This window comes from Arachis duranensis, chromosome 3, assembly GCF_000817695.3.
Source record: "Arachis duranensis cultivar V14167 chromosome 3, aradu.V14167.gnm2.J7QH, whole genome shotgun sequence".
NCBI classification, from domain to species: domain Eukaryota; kingdom Viridiplantae; phylum Streptophyta; class Magnoliopsida; order Fabales; family Fabaceae; genus Arachis; species Arachis duranensis.
This window is the reverse complement of record NC_029774.3, coordinates 134378245-134404223: the sequence shown is the minus strand read 5'-3', so window position 1 is coordinate 134404223 and position 25979 is coordinate 134378245. Positions and strand designations below refer to the sequence as shown.

At 36.3% G+C, this 25979-nt stretch overlaps 3 protein-coding genes across 3 annotated transcripts; 1 reads left to right on the top strand and 2 right to left on the bottom strand.

The window, feature by feature from the left end:
* Positions 1-12843: 12843 nt before the first annotated feature.
* On the top strand, positions 12844-15263 carry LOC107482253 (tubulin alpha-5 chain). Its single transcript, XM_016102693.3, has 4 exons — positions 12844-13066; positions 13145-13559; positions 13663-14171; positions 14705-15263. Exons 1-4 carry the CDS (start codon positions 12954-12956, stop codon positions 15015-15017), a joined length of 1350 nt encoding a protein of 449 aa, XP_015958179.1. The 5' UTR covers positions 12844-12953; the 3' UTR covers positions 15018-15263.
* A 638-nt stretch (positions 15264-15901) lies between these two features.
* On the bottom strand, positions 15902-16771 carry LOC107482153 (ethylene-responsive transcription factor ERN3). Its single transcript, XM_021139547.2, has one exon. The coding sequence runs from the start codon at positions 16691-16693 to the stop codon at positions 15998-16000; it is 696 nt and encodes a 231-aa protein (XP_020995206.1). The 5' UTR covers positions 16694-16771; the 3' UTR covers positions 15902-15997.
* An 807-nt stretch (positions 16772-17578) lies between these two features.
* Positions 17579-25578, bottom strand: LOC107482254 (uncharacterized). The gene is made up of 20 exons (XM_016102694.3): positions 24078-25578; positions 23686-23889; positions 23008-23112; positions 22837-22902; positions 22582-22746; positions 22229-22303; positions 21993-22147; positions 21507-21642; positions 21338-21407; positions 21091-21218; positions 20726-20782; positions 20072-20257; positions 19856-19948; positions 19257-19342; positions 19114-19180; positions 18960-19026; positions 18746-18882; positions 18490-18581; positions 18334-18400; positions 17579-18244 (listed from the first exon to the last, which is right to left on the bottom strand). The coding sequence occupies exons 1-20, from the start codon at positions 25308-25310 to the stop codon at positions 18080-18082; spliced, it is 3354 nt and encodes a 1117-aa protein (XP_015958180.1). The 5' UTR covers positions 25311-25578; the 3' UTR covers positions 17579-18079.
* Positions 25579-25979: the final 401 nt, after the last annotated feature.

Below are 25979 nucleotides of genomic sequence, written 5' to 3'. Positions count from 1 at the left end.
CAGAAATTTAACTCAAAAATCTTCCATAATATTTTTATCAAGAAACGGGATCTAGAGAATTGGATTAACAAAATTCAAAATTTGCTAGTCTTATAAAAAAAATTGAAAAGGAGCTGCATGAAAAGTTGAACACTATCCTTCTCTAAGAAAAACTTATGTGGTATCAAAAATCGAGAGAACAGTGAATAAAATTTAGTGATCGCAACACTAGTTTTTTTTTCACTTGTAAATTATTGTCAGAAGAAAAAGAAATAAAATTCATGGCCTGCTTCTAGAAAATAGTTCTTGATCAACAACAGATGAAGCCTCCTTCAGATGAAAGCAAATATATTTTTTCAAAAACTTTTCTATTCTAAAAAAGAAGTTATGATTGATAATTTGAAGGGCATTTCTTTCCCTCAACTTAGTCAAGAAACTTGTGAGAGACTCACAGTTTCGATTTTCATGGAGGAGGTAAGAAAAGTGATCATGGAAATTAATTCTTTTAAGGTGCGTGGTCCTATGGTTTCCAAGCTTTCTTTTTCAAAGAGTATTGAAAGATTGTTGGGCCGGATGTTCGGAGAATTGTGAATAAAGCTTTTCTTGGAGATCTCTTAGTAGCCACATTTTTCGAGACTGTTGGTTTTGATCCCTAAGGTGGACAATTCGCCTTGTATGAAGGATTTTCAGCTAATAAGCCTCTGCAATGTAATTTATAAGATTATCACAAAGGTTTTGGTTAATCGCTTCAGACCATTTCTTTCAGAGATTGAGGGCCCTCTCCAGGGTGGTTTCATTCCTGGTAGAAGGACCTCGGAGAATATAATCATAACCCAAGAGATTATTCAATTTATGCGAAAGACTAAATTAAAAAAAGGAGTGATAGCTTTTAAAATTGACTTGGAAAAAACTTATGACAGGGTGGATTGGCGTTTTTTTCAGTATACTTTGCAAAATTTCGATTTTTCTGACAGCATTGTCCAGCTGATTATGACATGTGTGAGTTCTTTTTCTCTATTTATTATATGGAATGGTGACCGATTACAAAATTTTACCCCCCAAAGAAGGCTTAGATAGGAGGATCCATTGTATCCTTACTTATTTGTGCTTTGTATGGAAAGATTGGTTTGTCTTAACTCTCATCTTGTTTAGACTGGTGACTGGATGCCTGTAGCTATTTCTAAGAAAGGACAAAAAATATCTCATTTAATGTTTGCGGATGATCTTCTTTTAATTTGCAAAGCAACAAAGACCCAAGTTGAGATTATGATACATGCGCTTGATCTCTTTACTAAAGCTTCTGGTTTGAAAGTGAATATTTTTAAATCTAAGGCTCAATGCTCGAAGAACATATCTCAAAGAAGGAAGGAGATGCTTTTGCGAGTTACTAGTATCTGATTTACCCAGAATTTAGGGAAGTATTTGGGAGTGAACATAGGGCATGACAAAGCAAACAGGAAGATGGCCCAGGAAGTGATTGAAAAAGTCAAAAGTCGATTGGCTTCCTGGAAATGACGTTTGCTTGATAAAGTAGGTAGGCTTTGTTTAATTCAATATGTTCTTTCATCAATCCATGTCTATCAGATGCAAGTATCGCTTCTACCAGCTTATGCAAATGAGAAAATAAATTCCATAATGAGATAATTTTTTTAGAAAGGGAGTGCGAAAGGGCAGGAACTCTCCTTAGTAAACTGGAACCAGATTGCGACTCCCAAAAAGGTAGGTAAGCTGGGTATTAGAGACTTCTATTGTGTGAACTATGCTTTACTTGGTAAGCTCATCTGGCAGATTTTTCACTGCAAAGACAAGCTATGGGTCCAACTTCTAATAGGTAAATACATGAAGAACTCGATGATTCTCATCCCAGATAACAATAAGAATGTTTTTAATGTATAACGTAGTATTTTGAAGGCTTGCTCTCAGATTAAGGAAAGGGTTTATGTGGTGTTACGGAGATCTTTAGCAGTTTTTGTGGCATGACCACTGGAGGCCAATTAACAAAATTGGAGGTACTATTTGTTATATTTACATTTCTGAGTTGCTCTTTACTATTGCGGATGCTTTCAATGGTAATTCATGGAGACTAGATCACTTGATATCACCTATACCAGAAAATGTTAGAGATATGATCTTGAGTTTATCCCCATCCAAGCATTGTAATGATGCCCCCTAGCTGGTATTGGAATCCAAATAATCATAGGGAGTATAGCACCAAAACTGGATACTTCAGGCTTGCTAAAAGAAAGTTTCAGTAGAATGATGGGACTGATTGGTCTTGGTCGTGAAAATTAAAGATTCAGGAGAAGTTTAAGAAGCTTATTTGGCTGGCGGTCAATGAGGCTCTCCCAACTGCTGTTTTTCATTTTAGAAGAGGTCTTGTTGATTCTGATGTTTGTCCTCGATGTAACATGACTCAAGAATCAGTACTTCATTGTCTTAGGGAGTGTGAGGCTGAGAAAGTAATTTGGAAGATGTCGGATTTGGAGTGTCTTATTCTTCGGAGAGAAGACAATTTTTATGAGTGGTTCAGGAATAATATCAAGGGAGGAGAATTTATCTTTGCATCAACAATTTGGTGGATTTGGAGACCTAAATACCAACATATTTTTAGTGCAATTGCTGAGTGGTCTGATAGGAGGGTGGTGAACCTAGTGAGAGCTATAGCGAATGAGATCTAGGGGCAAATGTTCTCCTTCTACTCCACTAATTCTCCAGAGCAAAGTCTGATTTGGCGACCTCCTCCTCAGAATCTGATAAAAATTAATTGTGATGCTCGTATATATTATGACGAAGGGTGTGCAGATTTTGGGTGTGTGTTAAGGAATTATGCTGGTGCTTGAATTATTAGTTGCTCTGGGACTCTTCCTGTCTGGTCCATAAAGAGGTGCGAGCTCTTTGCGGTTTGGAATGGCCTAGTCCTGGCTTGAGAGTGTGGCTTTTGACAAGTTATTTGTGAAATAGATAGTTTAGATGTCTTTCTTCTTCTGGGTGGTATTTGGAATTATGATAATGCTTGTGACATCGATCTTGTAAACAAAATCCAGCACCTACTGATTCGACATTGAAATGTTCAGTCCGATCTTAACAAGCGTGATGCTAACAGCGCTGCTGATTCGCTAGCTAAAACTGGTGCAAGGGATAGCAGAGATTACCTGGTGTGGTTAGAGTCTGGGGATATGCTAGACCATCTCCCCCAGAGAGACATTGCTAAAGTTTTTTAGCTTTCTTTCTCTTGTTGTCTCTTGGTTCTTATTTAATTTATCCAGACACCAAAAGCGCAACTTTAATATTAACTATAACAATATATAATGGTAAAACATGGATTTTGGTGTCCAAAATTTCTTTTCAATAATACCCTTTTTAATTAACTCCTCCACTTAACATTAGTTCTTCTGTTTTAAAAATTTTCTACCAGTTTCTCTCACATCATATTCACGTTATTAAAACAACTAACATCCTATCTCTCAAAGTTTTTCAAAATACAAGCCTCTAAGGCAACAAAATATACAAAAGTGAGAGACTACAAAAGTAAATCAAAATAAAAGTTGAGCCATCGTCCGCTCTGTCAGCATCCGTGAACTCACCGAGGTGAGTTACAACCTGCATCTGAAAAAAATAACAACATATGGTATGAGAATCGGGTAGTTCTTAGTATAGTAACAGTACCCAATAGATAAGATATAAGGTTCCGGAAATCCAAAGACAATTATAGAACTTCACATCAGTACAAAAATTCAAGCTTAAAGAAACATGAAATTAGCCATAACAGGATCATCTAACTTAAGGGATTTCTAATCTAACTATAGCCACCCCTATTCCACAACCATCGCCAACCTACCTTCCATGCGATCCCATCGCCACCGCCTACCAATCCTCCTCAACCCCAGTAAGACACAATTAATGCAAACAAGTAAAGCACAATTAATATACATGTATAGCAAGTAAATCAATTAGCAATTAGGCATATTATTCATTTAGGCATAACTCAAGAAATCAAAGCAAACAAGCATATAAAAAATGCATATGATGAATGCCTACCCTATTTGGCTCATGATATCACTTGTCAGTTTAAATTGCCAACCCGACACATTATTTTAGATGTCGCCTTTCTGCCATGTCCTTGGGATATAGTGACTGGCTCACTGTGTGCACCCTTGGGATATAGTGCCTAGCTCACTTTCACGCGCAACCCTAGGATATAGTACCCAACATACTTTCAATCCTGTGATATAGTGTCCAACTCACTCTTATGACAAGAAAGGTTATGTGAGAGGATACTACCTCAGCCCTCACATCTAAACATAGGTGGAAGACTATCACAACCCGTATGCCGGCGCCGAAACCTCGACAAGCGAGATTAACCACCGTCCTTGCCAGGTGCATAGCAAACAACATTCTCATGAGTCACAATCTCCATCTTTTGTAATTCATCATTCTCAATCTTTCATAATTCATCCTTCATATTCATTTCTCAATTATAATCAATACACCACTCTGTCAATCTACTCAAGTTAACCCAACCACTGAATATCCCAATGCTCTCTCTGGTATTCCAAAAATAACAAAAAATAACCTTTTTTTAATTCACTCAATGCTCTCTCAGGTGTTCCAAAGTCTAAAAACTAGCCAGGGGACCTTAAACAAGTGTTATGAAAGTTTACAAGCTTGCCGCAAAGGTCAAATAGTTAAAAACAGGTTTTTTGGTGGAAAACAGGACATGTGCATACGCATGATAGCTATGCATACGCACGCACCAGAAGGACTTTCCCAGCCTGTGCGTATGCACACCCCCTCGTGCGTACGCACGAGTTGCAACACATGCTCTAGTCCGTGTGTGTGCATGATAGTGTGCGTGGACACACAAACCAGAGTTTCTGGCTCTCTACAACATCACATAATTCAGTTTTTCATGCTTAACTTCCGACGTTCATAACTTTTCCTACAAAACTCCAATTTACCTCATCTTTATACCGTTTTAAAGCTCTCACAACATCTTTAATTTGAAACAAGATTCACTCAAATTCAAACTTCGAGGGCCATGTTATGGTCTGCTGAAGTTGGCTAAAAATAAGATTTTATCAAATTTGTCAAATCCTCAAAATACCAAATCTCTTAAACCAAACCAATTTAATCACAGGCCAACCATATCAAAACAACCCAAAATCTATACCAAACCTTCTTCAACCATCTAAACCATTCAAAGTTTTCAATTCAATCTAATTGATATCAATACCATTATCAACATAGTCGTCAACAAACACTATCAACATTTAGCCATTCCCATCACAATAATTACCCATCATCATTCCACAACAAACATCAATTTTGCATTTGTTCAATCTTTCATTCGATCAAATCACATTATAATCAATCAACATCACCAACTTCCATTTCATCATAATAAGCTCAACAACAATTAACCAAGTCATGCAATTCATTCAATTCAATCCTATCTTAGGGTCCAGTAGCCTAAGTTGCCCACAACAGTACATATTATTTAAAGAAATTTGAAACTATACCTTGGCCAATTCCCACACAAACACAAAATCACCAAATTGATCCTCTTCCACAAAATTTCCAAGTTCAGAAAGACACCAAACTTATCCACCACTTTAGCTCATATTCCAAGTATTTCAATAATCAATTTCACTCCAAACAACATCAATTCAAGCTAGCTATCACACAAATTATCAAAAATCAATCCTAAAATTTAACAAACTGACAAACCACAAGAGTTAAGAGCTTTCTTATTTTACCCACTGAGAATTAAGACAAAATCTAAAAATTTTTCACTATTAGTTGGCACCTAAACAACCAAGATCATAAAACTCATTCAATAACCAAACCCAAAATTTGAAATTATGTGGACGAGAGAAATGGACAAGAAATTAAAAGTTTCATACCACTTTGTTTAACTAAAAATGATGAGTTCAGCAAGAGCTTCGTGTGACCACAAATGGCACGCAAATCAGAGTTCCGTACCTCAAGATATGATCGAAAGAAGAAGAAGTTGAATAGTAATCTTGCTAGGGTTCTTCTTCTTCAATTTCAGCTGCTCATTCCCTTCTGGTTAGCATTTTTGGTTCGTTTGGTCTAACTTTGAACTAAAACCTTTAGAATAAGCGTCCAATTTTTAATTCTAATTATTTTTCTAAGTATTTTTACAGTTTTTATTATTCTTATACAGTACCAGATAGACTTAAGTCAGTACTGTTGGTTAAATTATCGGTATGCATTTTAACACAAAATTTTCAAAGAAAATTATATTTTTCTGCTCGAAAAAATCCACTGAATTCAAATCTCACTTTCAAATTTTTAAATTAATATTTCTATATTTTTTAACATATTTCGGATAATTAATTTATTATTTAATTCTAATTAATCAGTTAATAAGCTTCCGGTTCTTACCTGAAAATAACTCGAGATAATCTTTTTGCATCTCTGACTCTAATTTCCAAGTAAGCTCTTCGGTTCCGGCTCTACTCTAGGCTAGCTCCACCAACAAAACTTTTTTTCGCAAAATTTCTTCACGCTCATGCCATCAATCCCCACGGATGTGACTTGAAAAGTCAAGTTTTTCTTCAATTCAACTGATTCGGGCTCTAACACGTGAGTCGTATCCGGTGTGTACTTATGGAGTTGTGACATATGGAATACGTCGTGTAAGTTAGAAAGATGTGACAGTAAGGCTACTTGATAAGCCACCGACCTGACTCGTCTTAAAATCTCAAAAGGTTCAATGTACCTCGAATTCAACGTCTTCGTCTTGATCGCTCTTCGAATCCCAATTGTCGGAGTAACTTTTAAAAATACGTGCTCGCCCTCTTCAAATTATAACATTTTTCTCCTCTGGTCAGCATAACTCTTCTATCGGCTCTGCGCAGTTAGGATTCTAGTTCGAATTTTCTTGATCTTCTCAGTGGTCTCTCTGCTACCAAAACCGGATCCAAAACACTTGATTTACCGGCTTCATACCAACACAATAGAGACTGACACTTTCGTCCATACAAAGTCTCATATGGAGCCATTAACATAGTCGCATGAAAGATGTTGTTATACGCAAACTCCACCAACAGCATGTAATGATCACAACTTCTCGGTTGATTCAACACACATGCCCTTAGCATATCCTCCAATGTCTGAATAGTCCTTTTTGTCTGTCCATCAATTTGTGGATGATATGCCATGCTGAGACATAGTCTCCTATCGAAAACTTTTTAAAAAGCTCCCCAAAACCTTGACATGAAACGGGGATCTCGATTTGACACTATCGTCGTTGGCACACCGTGCAACCTCACTATCTCCTTAATATACAGTCTTGCCAATTCCTCCAACGAATAGTTCACTCGAATAGGTAGAATGTGAGTGGACTTGGTTAAGCGATCTACGATTACCCAAAACACATCAAATCCTTACTAAATCCTCGGCAAACCCATTATAAAATCCATAGCAACTCTGTCTCACTTCCATTGAGGAATGTCAAGAGGTTGTAGCATTTCTGACGGTCTCTGATATTTTATCTTCACCTTCTGACACATCAGATACTTGGACACAAGTGAAGCTACATCACCCTTCATTTCAAGCCACCAAAATATTTTTCTTCAAATCGTGATGCATCTTCGTACTTCTTAGATGAATAGAAAATCCACTCCTATGAGCCTCAATCAATATTCAATAGTAACCTTGCTAGGGTTATTCTTCTTTAATCTCAGTTGCTCATTCCCTTTCTAGTGCTGAAATGAGCTGAATTGGCTCATTAATGAAGTATATATATGTTGGGTACAGTCCAACTGGATAGTATTTTTTGTTCATATGACCCAACTTTGGACCAAAATCTTTAGAATAAGCGTTCGATTTTTAATTTTAATTATTTTTCTAAGTATTTTTACAATTTTTATTATTCTTACACAGTACCAGATAGACTTAAGTTGGTACTGCCAGTTAAATTATTGGTACGTATTTTTACATAAATTTTTCGCAGAAAAATACATTTTTCCACTCAAAAAAATTCACTGAATCCAAATCTCACTTTCAAATTTTTAAATTAATATTCCTAAATTTTTAAACCTATTTCGAATAATTAATTTATTATTTTATTCTAATTAATCTGTTAATAAACTTCTGGTTCTTACAGATGATATATAGGCTAATTAGATAACTAAAATAAAATAAAATAAATAACTAAAAGAAGATATAAAATTTTACTTTTTTATATGGTACAAAAATAATATAATAATTAATAATATAATAAACTGTAATGTTTTGAACAAAAGAATATAAAACCTAATATTGTTCTTTTAATTTATTTTAATTTTGTTAAAAAATATTAATATCATTTAACTTTAATTTTTAATTTTTAAAATAAATAAAAATATATGATCTTTTAAGCATTATATAATTTAAAAAATATTTATTATAGAGGAAATTAAAAATATTATGGAGAGAGATCGAGAGAAAGGGGGGGAAATAGTTAAAATTTTTTAACTAATAAAAAAGAATCATCACCATCAACCTACTAAATTATATCATGTGAGGATTAAGAAATAAATTAGAACTATGAATTTAAAAAAAAAATTGTCTATCTGTATATAGTATTTCACTTGAAGTAACTATTTTTTTATGAATAGTATTTAAATGACAAATGAAATAATAAAAAGATTCACATTAAATTATGAAAACTAATGCTATTTTTATAGTACGATCGCATTATTTCAAAATATGCAAAATAAAATAATAAAGTATAGTTTAATTAATTTGCGCAATAAAATAAATATGAAACTTATATAATATCAGTCAAATGTAAAAAATAATGACAGTCTCTCTTTCAAGGTACTATATTAAATTGCAACTTAAATTTATAATTATTAGTTGAAAATTTACAATAATGTACTTGTACTGTATCCAGAGATCTCGACCCAACTCGAGTCATACCTTGGCATAACGGTTACCTCAAAACAGTCTCCACGCACCAAAATTTCGGAACCAGCTCACTTGCCAAAATATCAGACTAGTTCACTCGCCAAAATCTCGGATTACACTGACCGTTAAGCTACACAATGAATCTATAAAACTGAAGAAAAGAGCGAGGAGACGGACAAGACTTCTGCTTAAGAAAATCACCTCACCCATAAAGTTTACTCTGGAGTCATTTTTCTCCCGATCTTATATACTCATTATTTGTTTATTTTATTCTCTTATTGACTTGAGCGTCAGAGTCCCTTTTACAGGTACCACGCTTGGGTTTAAGTTCACAAGGGCATTATCGGCTCGGATGAATTTGCTGGACAGTCAGACCAACTTAGAGCCGACGTATAGCTCAGACAAAGTATCCTTGCAAGAACAGTACTGTTTTTATTATATTAGTTAAAAATAATATATCTTGATATTATTTTTAGGAATTACTAACATCAAATTTTGATAATTTGAGCAAAAATTTTGAATACTTTATGTCTCAAATTTTATCTTAAAGAATAATAAGACAACTTAACACGCACATCAAAAAATTTCTTATTGTTTTTATACATTTAGATATTCAAAAGATACAAAAACGAATTGTTTTAACATTTCAACGACTTATAAAAAGTAATAGAATGGACGGTTATAGATCAAAATGATGGACAAGATTAAAAGTTGTAATAATAGAACTTGGTGATAATTAATTACGATTGAGTGAAGAGAATGTGGAAGAAAAAGAAGAAAATGAAAAAGAGAGCAAGACAATACATACAATAGTGACGATGAGACAATGACAAATATGTGTATAAAAAATAATAGTAAAAAAAAAAAATAGTGCGTGTTATAAAATTTATATATATTTAAATATTTTTTATTTTTAATTTTTAAATTATTTTATTGAATTTATAATTTTAAAAGTAAAAATATAAAAAATAATTTCTTAAAAATAATAAAAAAATATTTGAATAAGTAGAGTAATATCTATTAAGTCTTTAATTAATGTTAATGGTAATAATAATAACAATAAATAATGAACACGTTTAATTGGTATCGTGCTTGTTGAGCAGTTAGTTAATGCTAATGGTAATAATAATAACAATAAAGAGTGGACACGTTTTTTTTTTTTGTGACTAAGAGTGGACACGGTTTAATTGGTAATTACTTGCCCTTTAATTCATTCTAATAAATTCTAATAGTATACGTATATTTGTACGTTACGTACCATAATCCATAAGGTAGCATTTTGCCAATTGAACGAAACCGCATAAGACTACATGGAAACTTCTTGGGGGCCCTGTTTAAGTTACTCATTTCTTTTGTGATAGACTACTTTTCTTGGACTACTTTCTTTCATTAACCGGACAACAAGGTGTATGTATTGTACTTCTTAGATCAATTGGTTGTACCATAATGTAAACTAATTTAGTTTTGAATATTAGTGCTGACTAGGAGAGATTTAATAGACATAGAAGATTAAAAGTAAATAATTCGTCTACCTTTAATTTTTCTAGCTGAATAGTTAAAATGTCCTCAAATTATGTTCTCGTTAATTTGATTCTTGAAAAATCAGACACCTTAAATTAATAAATGAAAGATACAACCATGAGTAAGATTGGTTTTCTAATTAAATAATAACGTGCGATATAAATCATTTTATAACACGGTTAATTTGGTCAACAATTAAATTAAAATACATAATCTTTTAGAACCACTTTGCCTAGAGTTATCAAATGAGTTAGTTTAATCAGTTTAGGCCCGTTCATTTAAGTTTGCAAACTTACACAAATAGTTTAATTCATTTACAAAAATTTGTCAAAGTAAGCAGGCCAATCAGTTAATTTTTTATTTTTTTCTAAATAAATAATTTTTATTACAAAATAAAAATAATTAATTGTTGGATTAAAATATGAACAATGCTAGAGGGCCAGTAACTTTGGTATTTTGTAATCATGAATTAGTTATCAATAATATTTTTAATGATGTGCGATTATATTTAATGGTGAGAAATTACTCACTTTTTTTTATGGTTAAGTGCTGACAAAAAAACACACAAGTTCTGGCTTCTTAGACTTTTTCTTAAAATATTAATTTTGGAGCAAATGTTTTCTCTTCTAGTAGGTTATTGCGTTAAAATTTGAGATATTTCGATTGAATTGTTAAAAACTGAAAAAAAAAAGAGAAAAATTTAAATGGGTTAAAACTGATTAATTCGTTTATTTCACGAATCAGTCTATTTAATTAATGGATTAACAAGCACAGCTTGGTTAATCCATTAATTAGAGTTAAAAAAATCCGTCTATTTATGGTGATTGTACGGGCCAGCTAATAACTCGGCCCATTTTAACTGCCCTAACTTTGACTATTCATACATTATCGTCACGTTGGATACATTTTTGCTTATTTTTCTTTTGAGGGAGAATTTTTGGATGTTTTTCTTTTGACAAAATGTTTTGTTAACCTGTCTATCTCGTGGACTCAACTATTGGGCCTTGGTTTGTTAACATGTCCATATTCCAGGATCCAACAAGTAAGAGCCCACAATAAAAAACAATGCGTCAGATTCAAACCTCATTAACATTTCCCTTCTAATTTGGATCTTGGAAAGTTCACCTTATGATTTATAACAAAGTGAACATGATTGTATCTAAAAGGGTTGCATTGATTGAGATTTGAGCAATGGGCCACAAAGGGCAGCAGTTTGGTGTTTTCTGATTATTGTCATCATTTCCAGATGTAATTATTCGTTTAAGAGTATAGTTTTACATGAACGAATTACTTGAAAAAATGTTTAAAAGTACTGTAGAATTAGAGTTCATGGAGCAGAGGACATTATGCACGACAAGACCACAAGAATAATACTACAATTTGGAAACAGAAAATAGTTTAATTAATGATAGTTAGATAGATATAAATATGAAAAATAATTGAATTGGTTACACGACATGTGATAATGATTAACAAGAAACGAGGGCGGAGGCCTGCACATTCTGTAGAGTATATGAATGTTATATATATTGTGGCCAAGTGGGTACCATCTGCCAACTAAGAATTGCAAGACTACTAATGGGATTTAGATCTTCCATCTTTTATTATATATGGTCCCTCTCATCATAATTCTATTTTTGTTTGCCAGCAGCATGGTCAATATATAGTACTCACTACTCAATACGGTATATATGTGCAATTCAACAGGAAGAATGTACAAGTTTATGCAATTATATTATCTAACGTACCATGGTGTAACAAGAATGTTATAGTTTGAATGGAAGAGTTAACAATAGTTTTTTCTTTTTTCAAATACAAGTTCATTCCTTATGTACAAGTTTGTTATGTTGCATCAGTATATAAGATCCTTTTACTGCATGTGGATGTTGAAGAAGAGAAGTGAAGATATTTTGGAAGGAAAGTAATGAATGGTGTTTAGGATAAAGAGGGTAAAAAACCGAAAACGAAAGAGATATCAGATAATAGTGTGGGACAGTGTGGGTTGGGATGTTGGCATGTTGGGAGGGGTGAGACTAATAATTGTAAGTGAGAACTGAGGACTGAGAACTGAGAAGAGTGGTATGCACATGGCCACTATGCTCCACCAAATACCAACCCCATCCCTTCCCTTCTATTTAAACAGTAATCACAACTCACACAGATATTAATATGCAATATAGTATAAAAAAGAAAACTCTTTCTTTTTCTTCAATTTTGAGAAGGACCAGGGATTAACAACTTAACAAGAATAATATTTCAATAGTTAAAAAATATTTTATGCAATTAATGTATCAAAATTATTTGGTTATTACTGTAAAATATTGATTCAATTGCGGGGTGGGGACGTGGGGTCCGTGGGTGACGAAAGAGACAGAGAAAGGGAAGCTAGGCTGGCGCCAAATGAAGAGAGAGAGAGAAGGCGGATTCTAAACACTTATCAATTCCCCTTTTCTTTCTTTCTTTCTTTGCTTGGTTCATTTCCGATTTCAATCGCTCTGCTCTGCAACACTGCAAGTGAGAATTGAGAAGGAAGGATGAGAGAAATAATCAGCATACACATAGGACAGGCTGGCATCCAGGTTGGCAATTCTTGCTGGGAGCTCTACTGCCTCGAACATGGCATCCAGCCCGATGGAATGATGCCTAGGTAACTAACTCACTCACTCACTCGCTCACTCACTCCATTTCAATTTCAGTTCTTCGATCTGATTTCTGTAACTGCCAGTGACACATCCTTCGGAGTGGCGCACGATGCATTCAACACTTTCTTCAGCGAGACAGGATCCGGCAAGCACGTTCCGCGTGCCGTCTTCGTCGATCTCGAGCCAACCGTCATCGACGAGGTCAGAGCCGGCACCTACCGCCAGCTCTTCCACCCGGAGCAGCTTATCTCCGGCAAGGAGGACGCCGCAAACAACTTCGCCAGGGGACACTACACCGTCGGCAAGGAGATCGTCGACCTCTGCCTTGACCGCGTTCGCAAGCTCGCCGACAACTGCACCGGCCTCCAGGGCTTCCTCGTTTTCAACGCCGTCGGTGGCGGTACTGGCTCCGGCCTCGGTTCTCTCCTCCTTGAGCGCCTCTCCGTCGATTACGGCAAGAAGTCCAAGCTCGGCTTCACCATCTACCCTTCCCCTCAGGTATAACTTGAAGATTTTAGGGTTCAAGAATTTACCTGCATGTTTTCTATTCCCTAATCTCTACTTTGCCTGAAATTGACGGTGCTCTAATCTCTGATTTCAGGTTTCGACGGCTGTTGTGGAGCCATACAACAGTGTTCTCTCCACTCATTCTCTCCTGGAGCACACTGATGTCGCCGTGCTCTTGGACAATGAAGCCATCTATGATATTTGCAGGAGGGCCCTTGATATCGAGAGACCTACCTACACCAACCTCAACAGGTTGATATCTCAGATCATATCATCCTTGACTACTTCCTTGAGGTTTGATGGCGCCATCAATGTGGATATCACTGAGTTCCAAACCAACCTTGTGCCTTACCCTCGCATCCATTTCATGTTGTCCTCATACGCCCCTGTTATCTCGGCTGCCAAGGCCTACCATGAGCAGCTTTCAGTGCCTGAGATCACCAATGCAGTGTTTGAGCCCTCCAGCATGATGGCCAAGTGCGATCCTAGGCATGGCAAGTACATGGCTTGCTGCCTAATGTACCGTGGTGATGTTGTTCCAAAGGATGTCAATGCCGCCGTTGCCACCATAAAAACAAAGAGGACTGTTCAGTTTGTTGACTGGTAACAACTCTTACTGAACTTTGTTTCGTTAACAGGTTCATTGATCATCATATTATTTTTTACTTGGAACATGTTTGCTTTCTATAGTTTTACATTGTTGTGTACACTCAGTGACCTGATGATATCGAATTTTAATCTTGAAAATAGTAGCCTCATCCCAACGTGGGTAATATAACACGATAAGGTGCCAATGTTGCTCAATTCAATTCTCATTCCTTGGAATCATGGGAGCTTTGTGCTGTGGACCAACAATTTAGTAGGGATGAAATAAATTTTCGTTGTATCACTATGATACACAACATCAACCTAGCTGTAACACTAATATGTGGACCATTAATTTATTTTGGTACGGGTAGGGTAATTTATAACAATAACAATGATTTTGACCTGTCTTTAAGTGCATTATTCACCTCAGAATTGTTTAGCCTGGTTGCGTGTGAAATATAGCTCGATAACTGAGCATTTATGTGAATCTTTGGTGTATGTCGGCTGCAACGATGTGATCTCTATTTTGCTGTCTTTTTCTATGATAGGTGCCCAACTGGCTTCAAGTGTGGTATCAACTACCAGCCTCCTACAGTTGTACCCGGTGGGGACCTTGCTAAGGTGCAACGGGCAGTCTGCATGATCAGTAACAACACTGCAGTTGCTGAAGTGTTCTCTCGCATTGACCACAAATTTGATCTCATGTATGCCAAGAGAGCCTTTGTTCACTGGTATGTCGGTGAAGGCATGGAAGAAGGGGAGTTCTCCGAGGCCCGTGAAGATCTTGCTGCTCTTGAGAAGGATTATGAGGAAGTTGGAGCTGAGGGAGCAGAAGATGAAGAAGAAGGAGAAGACTATTGATATTATAAATAATTGAGAAACCATTTTCTACATAATTGTTACAAGTAAAAAGGGGTATATGCTTCGTTACATTGCCCCGAACCCGCATTGTTCCTTTTAATCCTGTGTGAAGTAGTTTTCTATTATTCCAACTGTTAAGTGATTAAAACAATTATGTTTCTATATGTTGACTTAGGATTCTATCGTTTGTTGCTTCAATTGTGTATTCAGAGTTGTCCATCCTATATGTTATTATATTTTTTCTTAGTTTATGTGTCGCCGCTTGCAATTTCTAATAGATCTCCGTTTTTATTATTTCAATATAGATGGAAGTGAAAGATTCACCGAGGCACGTGAATCAAATGTAACTACTGCTAGTCTAAGTGAAAACACTCATAACAGCAATGATAATCAAGTCTTTGTATGGAATGAATGAAAGAAAGTCAATCATCTTTCATGATGCTTTTTAACCGGATAGAATCAAGTCTTTGTGCATTTTATGTTGGTCTCAAAAATAGAAAATGCAGCACCTAACAAATGTGAGAATCTTTGGTAATGAGGAGCTTTGTACTTTTGATCCGTTGGCCGCTAGATCATTCAGTATCAACTATCAAGTATCATTTGGAGCTACAGGTTCAGTTTGCTTAAAACTCAAGAAAGCCTTTAAACAACAAATTATTTGGCTTGAAAGAGAGCAAAAATAGAATGAGCCTACTTTCGGGAACCTGCCATTGCTAGGCTGCAATTTTTTCCCTATTTGCATATTGAATTTATCGAGCTCCAAGAAATTTTTGTGCCGTTTATTTATTATGGATATGTTTGGTTGAAGCTAGAACAGTAAACTATCATAGATGAGCTATATGAGTAACTTTCACTTTAAAAAAATGACATGGAAAAGGTGGTAATTTCATACAAACTAGAGTATTCTAAGTGCATATAAATACTTCCAATTACAAAAGTCGATTTCTCAAAACAATTACTCATGGATAAGAACATGAACATCAATTAAAGCAGAACAAGTGGGAGAGAGGATAACTGACATCACACTCATACTCATTCCCATGTTCATCCTCATTCATGGCAAAAAGTGAATCTGACAGTTTCCTTTCTTCATTGAATCCACTTTCTGGTGATAATATTGGTAATTCATTAATCCTTTGTTGAGCTAATGCCCATGAATAATCAAACTGATACTCATTTAGTTCAACCGGACCCGTTGCACAGGTCATCATATTCAATTCTGGCCTATAAACATTGTCAGAAACTTGGTTCTGCACCCAAAACAAAGACTCACCTTCACTACTACCACTATATCTACATGCATGGTTTTCTTGCTTGGCATCTTGAACATTGGGACTAACCATAGGGAGTTGCTTTTGAATTCGAGTTGAGATGGTTCTACGATCGAGCAGATTTCTGATTTTGAGAGATATAGGAGAATTGGGAGCAATAGTGTGACGAGTGTTGAAGTTGGTGCGAGTGTTGGAACCTCTAAGGAGAAAAGCTGCTTCATCATAGGCTCTAGCAGCTTCCTCAGCAGTTTGATAGGTTCCAAGCCAAATCCTTATCTGCTTTGATGTATCTTTGATCTCTGCTGCCCATTTTCCAGAAGCTCTTTGCCTCACCCCAACAAACTTTGACTTGTTTTTCATATTCACTTTCTCTTTGGTCTTTTGTTCTTCACACTTTATACACATTAATTCATATGCATATGTTAAGCTAGCCAAAACCCAAAAACATATATATAAAGAAGATTCACAAGTTAAAGAATCTAATAGTAGTGGAATGCTCGTTTTCAGTTTCTTGTCTCATTTAACTAACATCTTATTCTGTAGTGGTTGTCCTCAATTCTCATCACGGTGGCTTAGCTTGGTCAACCCAATTTAGACAAAGCAAAGCATGATTCGTGATGACCGCTTTATATAAAATGTTATCTTTTTCGATTAGTTTTAAGATGTTTCACAGTTGAGCCTAGAGCCTATATACATAGCACCGGTTCATGCATACTATTTTAAATAGATAATTTCAAATTATTTCTTTATTATATAGTGAATAGCTGTAAAGAGTATCACAAATGGCATACTATTTCAAAGTCCTCATCTGTTTTCGAACTTGTTAAGTGATTATTGTGCCTTTATTTTTGTTGAGTAAATAGTGAAATAAAGCTAGCACACATGCTCTTTTTAGGTGGTTGAAAAAGTTAATTGTTTCAAGAAATTAAGACAACAATATCATCTTTATGTAATTTGACAAAGACACAATTCAATTATTGATTTAACTATCCTGCCTTGATTTTATTTATCGAGTTTTAATTAGTGAAATAAACCTAGAAGACATCCTTTCAACAAGACAGGTGATCAATGAGACGATGACAGTTCATTCTTTCAAAGAATTAAAACAAAAGCATCTTTAGTTAAGTTTACAATGACATAATTCAACTATCAATTTTATGTTCTTATTTTTTCGTCAACGGTGTGTTCTTTGTATCCTCTTATGTTTATATAAACACAATTCAACGCATCATTTTTGCTTCGTTAACAAGGTAATTAATCATGAACATAAGCTCTGGTAAATACTGTATATAAAGAAAAATTATCCTCAACCTTAATGAATAAATAGTATTTTATATGATACATTTCATACTCGGTGATAATATAAAAATAAAAAAGGAACCAATACAAATGACCAAAACTGTATGAATTGTCTCCCAGACAACTCTATTCTTACGCAAAATGGTAAGAAAAAACAAAAAGAGGAATAGAAACAGAAGCTCCCACGCCACAATTGCCTACCCTTATTTTGGGCTAAACGGCACTATTAACACTCGTAATATACACATTCTACAGAAAGTTTCCTTTCCAATCACAATTGAATCTGCATTCTCAAAACTGAAGCCATGTTGCTATAAAAACACCATGCAAGAATGAATGATGGAAACCATCTTATGGCAAAGAATGGGTAACAAATTGAGAGACCACCAAACCGGAAAAAGCATGTCCCCAAGCAGTGCAAGACACCAATAGCGAACTCAGATGTGACGCTATCAAGAAAGGATAGACTTCAAGGAAGCAAAACCATGGAAACTATGAAGAAAGGATGGATTGCAATGCAAGCTGTTGTTGCGGCTGCAGAGATGACCAAGTAGAAGCAAGAGTTGCAGGCGGCAAGGTTTGCTGAAGCTGTCTGAGCAGATTAATCATACGGCCAGCAGTTTGTTCCGTTGCGAGGTCCTTTCCAGCACACAAAACCTACATCGCATAAAATGGGCAACATACAAATAAATCAAATCAAATATGCATTGGCTCATCAAAGCAGCAAATGCTTGATAAAAACTAACCTCAGCAAAAACTGAAACTATTTTAGGAAGGTACTGATTGTTTGGACCCAAAAGCTCACTGTCAGACCTACAGGTAAACAAAAATGATAATTAGAACAAAAAGAGAAAATGCAGGACTGCATTAGGAAACTAAAAAGGAAAATTTGAGTTCCTTACCTTTCAACCATGGAACAAAGTTGATCATGGACAACTTTGGCCTCAATCAAATCACCTTTTATTGGCAAACAGTTCAACCATGCAGGAATCACCTGTAAACATAACACAAGATTGCAAAAAGATTAAATAAGCATATGCCATCTCAACCTGACAATTAAAAAACTCAGCCTCCACAGAGATTACACCATGATAAGGCAAGATGTTGATGAACAAGCCAAACAATAAGAGTGACCATTAACAGAAAAAATGTAAAGACCTGGGCAGAATCAATACTATCCCGATGAAATTGGCAAATTTTTCCCAGAGCTGAAACAGCATTATCATATGCCATTACATTATCTGAATGAAGAGCATTAGAATGCTGGATCACAGCATTTAACCTCGAAAGAGCCTCTGCAATGAGCCACTAACTTGTTAATTAATGTAATGCAATACATATCAACAAATTTTATTACAGAACGAAGCAGTACCTCCAACCAGAGGTTTGAACACGGATCCACCAAACTCTGCACAAACACCAAGGCCATACACAGCAGCCTACAGGAAGAAAGAAAGAAAAAAAAAACTTGAGAAGAAAAAATGGAACTCAAAATATCAAACAATGGAACATGTCTAATGCCTGACCTGCCGGACATCAGCAGTCTCATCATTACAAGCCTCCAACAAGAATGGAAGATATGTATCATAATACCTGGTCAATTAGTGAATACGACAACTCATTCAGCAAAACATTTTGATGATAATCAAGAGTAGACAACAGCACTTACTTTATAGCTGCTTCACGACACTGCTCCGCAATGTCGTCAAAAATGCAAATGGCAATTCTCCTCTCTTCAGGTGTCTTGTCCCTTCCCTATATCCAACAGTTGAGAAAATATTATGATTTAATATAAAAGCAATACGTGAGCTTGCAGATGATGGACATGACGACCAGAAAAAGTCATGTGTGTGTGTGTGCAATTTTATTGCCCTGAAGAATTAACCCTGCAGAATGAATGGCTCATCTCTAACTCCCAATTTATTTGAACATAACCCACAGCCAAATTAAATTCCCAAAGAAAGCCTAAAGATTCATCGTTGAACTAAAGCTTTCAACAGTGTGACTTGAAGAATTCAGGAATATTCCAAAAATAATATGGTCACAGATTGCTGCTATCACACAGATCCTGCGTTTTAGAGCCATCACTACAATTCGGTGCAGCTAAAACTTAGAAAACAGAAAAATATAAACAGTTACATATACTTCAAGTACGATCTAGTACCCCAATCAAAATGCTAAATGACCAGCTCAATAATAAAAATGCAGTTAATATCAACAGAAAAACTAATTAGAGAAGAGAAGTGACAGCTTCTGGGAGGAACATACCCACATAGGTGTCAAATATGATGACAGTTCATCGAAGAAAGGTAAGAAGGAGGCTTTGAAGGTTTTGATCAAAGTTCCCAATATCTCTCCCACCTGGGACACATAAATGTTTTGAAAGGATGACCAAAGAATTTATCTGTACGAACATAATACAAAGACAGTAGCCCAGCAATCAACATAACTCAGATTTTTTAAAAACGAATTTAAACAACTAACTTGATCAAAAACTTCTTCCTCTTGTTCATTTTCCTCTTTAATCAGCTCACTCTCTTCAGCATCAAAATCTTCAGCTTTGGTCCTCTCTGCCCTCTCTCTTTTCCTACTTGAACTAGCTGTGATCACTTGTTTTATCTCGTCAACAATGGCCTTGACCTGGCTTTCATCCAAAAGCATCCCAGAAATCTGAAGGACACAAAAAGAACAGAGCACATACTGGATTGAGGCTACACAGGAATTACTCTTTCCTTGTAATAATTTGATTATAAAATAAATAAGTGACAACAAAAAGGGTATTCAAAAGGAAGTAAGCAATAGGATCCACCTTAATAGTGAAGGGGAGTGAAAATTCTTGCATAATAATATATGATTATTTTTAAAAACAAAACTACAAAAACCACAACAATTACAAAGTGGAGCAGACTTGCTATCACGTGGAAATGAGGGGAAATGGTTGAACAGATTAATAACCAATTCAACAAGAAAAAATATAAATCCTAATCTAGAATTCTACTATTCTAGATCAATTATAAAACATGATGTTAGCTAATATATGCGAGGCTAGATTTTATTTCCAACTAGAATGTTAAGTATCAAACTTCGAGTGTAACACCCCCTAATTTTGTATAATATTTATCATCTAATGATACTAACCTGTAAGCATTCATTCAATGAATCCAACATGCTTGCACAAATTTCTGTATCTGGTTCCTGCAAGCAAACAGAAGAGGGAGAACTTTAGCACAACAAATGCCGTTGTAGAGCCTGGCCAGGCGAAGTCCACCCAATATAACCTATATTAAGCTTGGTTATCAAATCCATGCCTAGACTAGGTCTCCTAAACTAACAAAAAAGTCCATACTGCACTCACAAAGGAACACCTCAGCTTATATGATATTTAGAGACTGATCAACAACCCCTAAGGATTCAGATCATAATAACAACTTACTCATGCTGTAAAAACCTAATGAATTCCATATAGATGCATCTAAGAACAGATAAACTTGTATAAGGAATACCTTATGTAACGCATCCACCAGAGCTGGGATTATACTGTCACTCAAAAACTTTAAATAGGATGCATCCCGACCTTGAGATTGCCCTTTCTCAATAGCCAACTTTGCAGAACGTAATAGCTCCGGCATTGCTAAAATGATATAAGAAATCATAACCATTAAAAACAGCTGGGATAATGGCATAAAACAACTTAATGAGCAGAGGAAAATTGTTAACAAAAAAGATGCAAAGGAACAATCATTCTTATACCTGAAACGGCTGCTTTTCTAACCTCCTCATGGAAGTAAAATTTAAGAAGTGGAACTAAAGTTCCTGCAACCTGTCCCACATGCAATTTAATACTCAGAAAAAGGTGTTTCTATAAACAAAGTGCTATATGTAAAGGTGTTATTAACTTTTATAGTGTTCCCAGTCTAACCTGATCAATCCATGGAAAGAATCCTTCCTTCAACTCATCAGCATAACAGCAAAGCATGTTACAGGCTGTGGCCTTTTCTTCCAGAACACTAGTTTTGATACCAATTCTTTTGTCCCCAAGAGTGATGGTCTCCATACTATATAGTGTAATGAATAAACAAAACTTAGTTGGATTTATCTTGCCTAAGTAAAATTATCAATGCATCTGATTCACCGGTCAAATGAAACTGTAATGAGCATCCGAAATGACTGCAAATATGTATGTGCATGTGCATCAAGATCTATGTGTGCTGTGAGCACGGTACATACAGCATGAAATGCAAGCAAATTTCTTAAGTATTGAAAACAAAGAATAAAAAGAGTCACTAAATCAGAATTTGTTTAAGTCAACATGAACATATTTTAGGCCAAAATGACAATACATGAAAGCAAAGGGGAATCATTTTGAACCAAAATAGTTAACCAAGAGATGGACTAGATTCAACACCTGTCATCATCAGAATCATCAATATCATTTTCTGAATCAGCTGATGTAATGGTCACATCAGGCTTAAGTGAAGCAGACCGAAGCAAAGGCGGCATAACAAACTCCATATAAGGAAGAAAATCTTGCCCCAGACACTTGCAAAGCCTAGCCCATGCCTGTAACAAATGAAAGTTATTGTGACTGGATAATCTAATTCGCACTTTATGTATGCACTGGCAGTAAATTAAGAACTATACCTGTAGCATGTAACTGGTTGTTGGATCATCAGTCTCCATTTGAGATACTTGTAAGGACATAAGAACTTCCATGACCTATTAAAGAGCCAGCATATATCATATATAGGATAAATACATGAGAACTTGCAGAGGAGATAGAGAGAACAGAGAAGTTCTTCATGAAAGAGACAAGGTGTACTGTACGGTTCACTTCATTAAGCACTTAACTTCACCCTTTCCAATTAGGACTAATCATTTGTTCTAGCCGAGGTTGAAGGTTGTTTGGAAAAAGAATATAGAATTGAGAAAACTCTTTATTAACTCAGAAAGTTGTGGTATATCAATTTCAAAGAAAGTAAATAATAACAGCCTACCTGTTTAGCATCAGCCCTAAACTTCTCCTTCCCAACAGCCATTCCAACTAAACTTATACACTCCATAGACTTGGCACGAAGCATGCGGTTAGACTTGTCAGTTGCATTAACCAATATAGCCTTCAGGTACGGCATGACAGCATCATAGTATTTTTGGAAGTGTTCCTAAGCAAGACCACAACACTAATGAGTAAATTATAAGAAAAGGAACTAATAAGATTATAGATATTGACATTTGCAAATCATATAAAATACCTGAGATGAATCAGCCACTGATGCTAAAGCAGTTAAGGCGCCCTCTTGTACCATTTGCTTACCATTCTAAAAACACAGGAAAGAAAAATCCAAAATAAGTGGTATGATGAAAGAATATATATGTATTAAAACAATAATATTACTCTTGGGAATAATATTCTATAAACATACCTGAAGAATTACAAGCAATTTGCTAACAATTCCATCCAAGTAGGGTGTTAAAATATCAGGTGTGCAGTTCTCACTGAAGTTGAGTACTGCTGAAGCAGCATGTGCCTGTATAGATCATATTACAGAAAAGTTTATACTAGAAGCTTATCTAATTAAAAAATAAGGTAGATCCAGTGCCTGTATCATATTACATAAATGTTTATAGTAGGGCTCAATGGCGTATGCAGCCGATCCCACATAGTGGGATAAGGCTTTGTTGTTGTTGTTGTTTATTTTTTATTTTTACTTTTTTTAAGGTAGATCCATAAACGGCACTCTTGCATAGCATGTTGACTATCACCAAAGGAATAGAATAAAAACAATTGCCATCAAAATATATGAATCTAACAGGACAGTGAAAGTGCTAATGTGCACTCTGCCAGTATTCCCACTTCTACTTAGTATTTCCTCCACCAACTACAACATATAATACAATGTCACTCTTTATGAGTTTATGCCATATTGAGAATGCAAGAAACTATTATTGTAAATGAAACCTGCACTAGTTATAAAGTTGCATAGCAACAATCAAGACTATATACCCAAAGCTCATAAGGAAATGACAACATTTTCATTTAAATTTCCACTAATCATTGTGAGATTATCCACATGTTCAGTGACAATAAAAACTACACTGACCTGCACACGAGGATTTGGAAAATCATCCATGGCAGCCGCTAGTGCTGGCAACACTCCTTGATGGTATTGAATTTGCAAATCTGGACCCAAATCAGTAGACAGTTGACCGATTGCATTGATAGCTGCCCACCTCACACGAGGGTGTTGATCATTGAAGGAGTTTAATACCATGGCCACAACTTGATCCAAATTCTTTATCATGACCTGCAGCAGCAATGGGAAGGCAACACAAAATAAAAACCACAAACACGGAGTGAAAAAAAAGGGGATACTTCCTACATGGATAAGTAACTTCACAATCAACAAACAATCATATACAAATTACAAGATATTATACTACCTAACATGAAAAGTTAACAGCAATTCGAAAGTTAAAGTTTCATGTTCACTACCTTTGAGCAACCCTCAGCAATTTGAGCAAGTGCAATCAATGCAGCATGGCGTTTTTGCCACTCAGGAGCAGCCAAATAAGCAGGCAACTGTTCAGACGCAACCGGGACAATAGTATTCCCACCCAGTGATATCGAAAGCCTATCCAAACACTCTTGTCCAACACTGTAGTTACTTGTTTCGCCGGCATCTTCGTCCTCTGTCTCAGCACTGTGCCAAGCAGGATCATCCTCAATATCCAACAGCATCTTCATCAGAATGGCGAACATCCTGCTGATAAACTGAGGCAGCTTCCTCATCATCCCAGGTGCCCTCTCCCTCGCCTCGGCCAGAGTAATCACAAACTCGATCGCCAAATGCCGCGTCCCTTCCTCCAGCGACTCTGCCTCGGCAATCTGAAGCATGGCTCCAACAACATCCACCAGCTGCCGCCGGAGGAACCTCGGCTCCGTACCGGCGAGCTCGATCAGAAGTTCCAGCGCCTCTTGTGCAGTGGCCTCCTGACCGGAATTCAGCGCCTCAGTCAGCGTCCTCATCATGGCCGGCAACAAATCCTGGAACCGGTCCCGATCGGCGGAGCCAGACAAGCACTGAATGAAATTAATAACTGCATTCAACGCGGCTATCCTCACATCGGAATTCGTGGTCGGAGAGGTCAAGCACTGGAGAAACAATCCGTGAAGATGCTTGATGTGAGGCGTGAGTGACTCTCCGATGTACTGCGACAACTGCGCGAAGATGAGGAACGCGGATTCTTGAAGCTTTGGAGAATCGGAAGAAACGCACTGGAACATAAACGGAAGGAGTTCAGGCCAGGCGTTATCAGGGAGGATCCCGGAGGCGAGCTCGGAGATGGTGTCGCAGAGCTTCTTGGAGATGGATTTGACGTTCTCGGTCTGGATAGAAGAGAGGAGGAGGGACTTGAGAGAAGACTGAGTTTGAGGGGAGAGGCGTGGCCAGAGGTATGAGTCGTCGCGAGTGAGCTGCTTGCGGAGGAGGATGGCGGACATGGCTCGAGCCTCCTGGTGAGGGGAGGAGGAGAGGAGGTGTGCGAGCTTCAAGGAGAGCGTGTCGGGATCGGTCTGCTTGCAGAGGTTGAAGAGCGCCTCGGCGTGGGACCGCTGCTCGTTGGAGGAAGACATCAGGTGCGAGATTAGGGTCTCGAATGGGGATGGATCGGGCCCCAACACGGCGGCCAGTTCCGATTGCTGCAACTGAGTTGACTCGGGATCCATTTCTCTGTTTTTTTTTTCTTTTTACTTTTTTGGTGGCTGGCGGCGGCTGAGGAAGAAGAAGAGTGAGAGCAGAGAAATACGATGATATATTATGATTGATGATTGATGGAGGCTTTTTTAGGGTTTGGAGAGATGGCAGTTGATAATGAGAGTGACTCAGACTCAGATTCACACTCACACTCACTCACTCACCCACCCGTGTTCTCTCTCTCTCTCTAATCTTCTTACTGTTACTCTTTCTTTCACTCTGCGTCGCGTTGTGTGTGTTTACGTTACCGAGTCTATTTTATACGGTGCCAGGGAGAGGGGTCGTGGCTTGGTATGGTCTCTGGCGGAGGCACGGTTTCCTATAAATTAATTTGAGTATTTAACACATCAAAATATAAGTACAGACTAATTTTATAATTCTATTACTGTAATGCACAGTAAAAAAATGAAAAATACCCCGTGTGTTTCTTTTAATACAGTGATTGACTGACTAATGAGTAATAACTAAAATTATGTGTATATTAAACAATTTTAGTTCTGTACGAATCGCTCTCGAAAATAATTTTTAAACATATTCAACGAAATTGTAATATTATATCAACTTATATATTTATTTATTTATTTATTATTAGTTTAGATAAACATTATTATAGACTTATAATTCAAATAAATTCCTTTTTT

Excerpts from the sequence above, each read along its gene's own strand:
- LOC107482254 (XM_016102694.3), bottom strand. The coding sequence starts at position 25,310 with ATGGATCCCGAGTCAACTCAGTTGCAGCAATCGGAACTGGCCGCCGTG. Across the intron at positions 21,219-21,337 it reads TAGAAAAGCAGCCGTTTCAG|CAATGCCGGAGCTATTACGT; the intron begins GTATAAGAATGA and ends ATATCATTTTAG. Across the intron at positions 19,181-19,256 it reads TGTCGTGAAGCAGCTATAAA|GTATTATGATACATATCTTC; the intron begins GTAAGTGCTGTT and ends CTAATTGACCAG.
- LOC107482153 (XM_021139547.2), bottom strand. The coding sequence starts at position 16,693 with ATGTGTATAAAGTGTGAAGAACAAAAGACCAAAGAGAAAGTGAATATG.
- LOC107482253 (XM_016102693.3), top strand. The coding sequence starts at position 12,954 with ATGAGAGAAATAATCAGCATACACATAGGACAGGCTGGCATCCAGGTT. Across the intron at positions 13,067-13,144 it reads CCCGATGGAATGATGCCTAG|TGACACATCCTTCGGAGTGG; the intron begins GTAACTAACTCA and ends TGTAACTGCCAG. Across the intron at positions 14,172-14,704 it reads ACTGTTCAGTTTGTTGACTG|GTGCCCAACTGGCTTCAAGT; the intron begins GTAACAACTCTT and ends TTTCTATGATAG.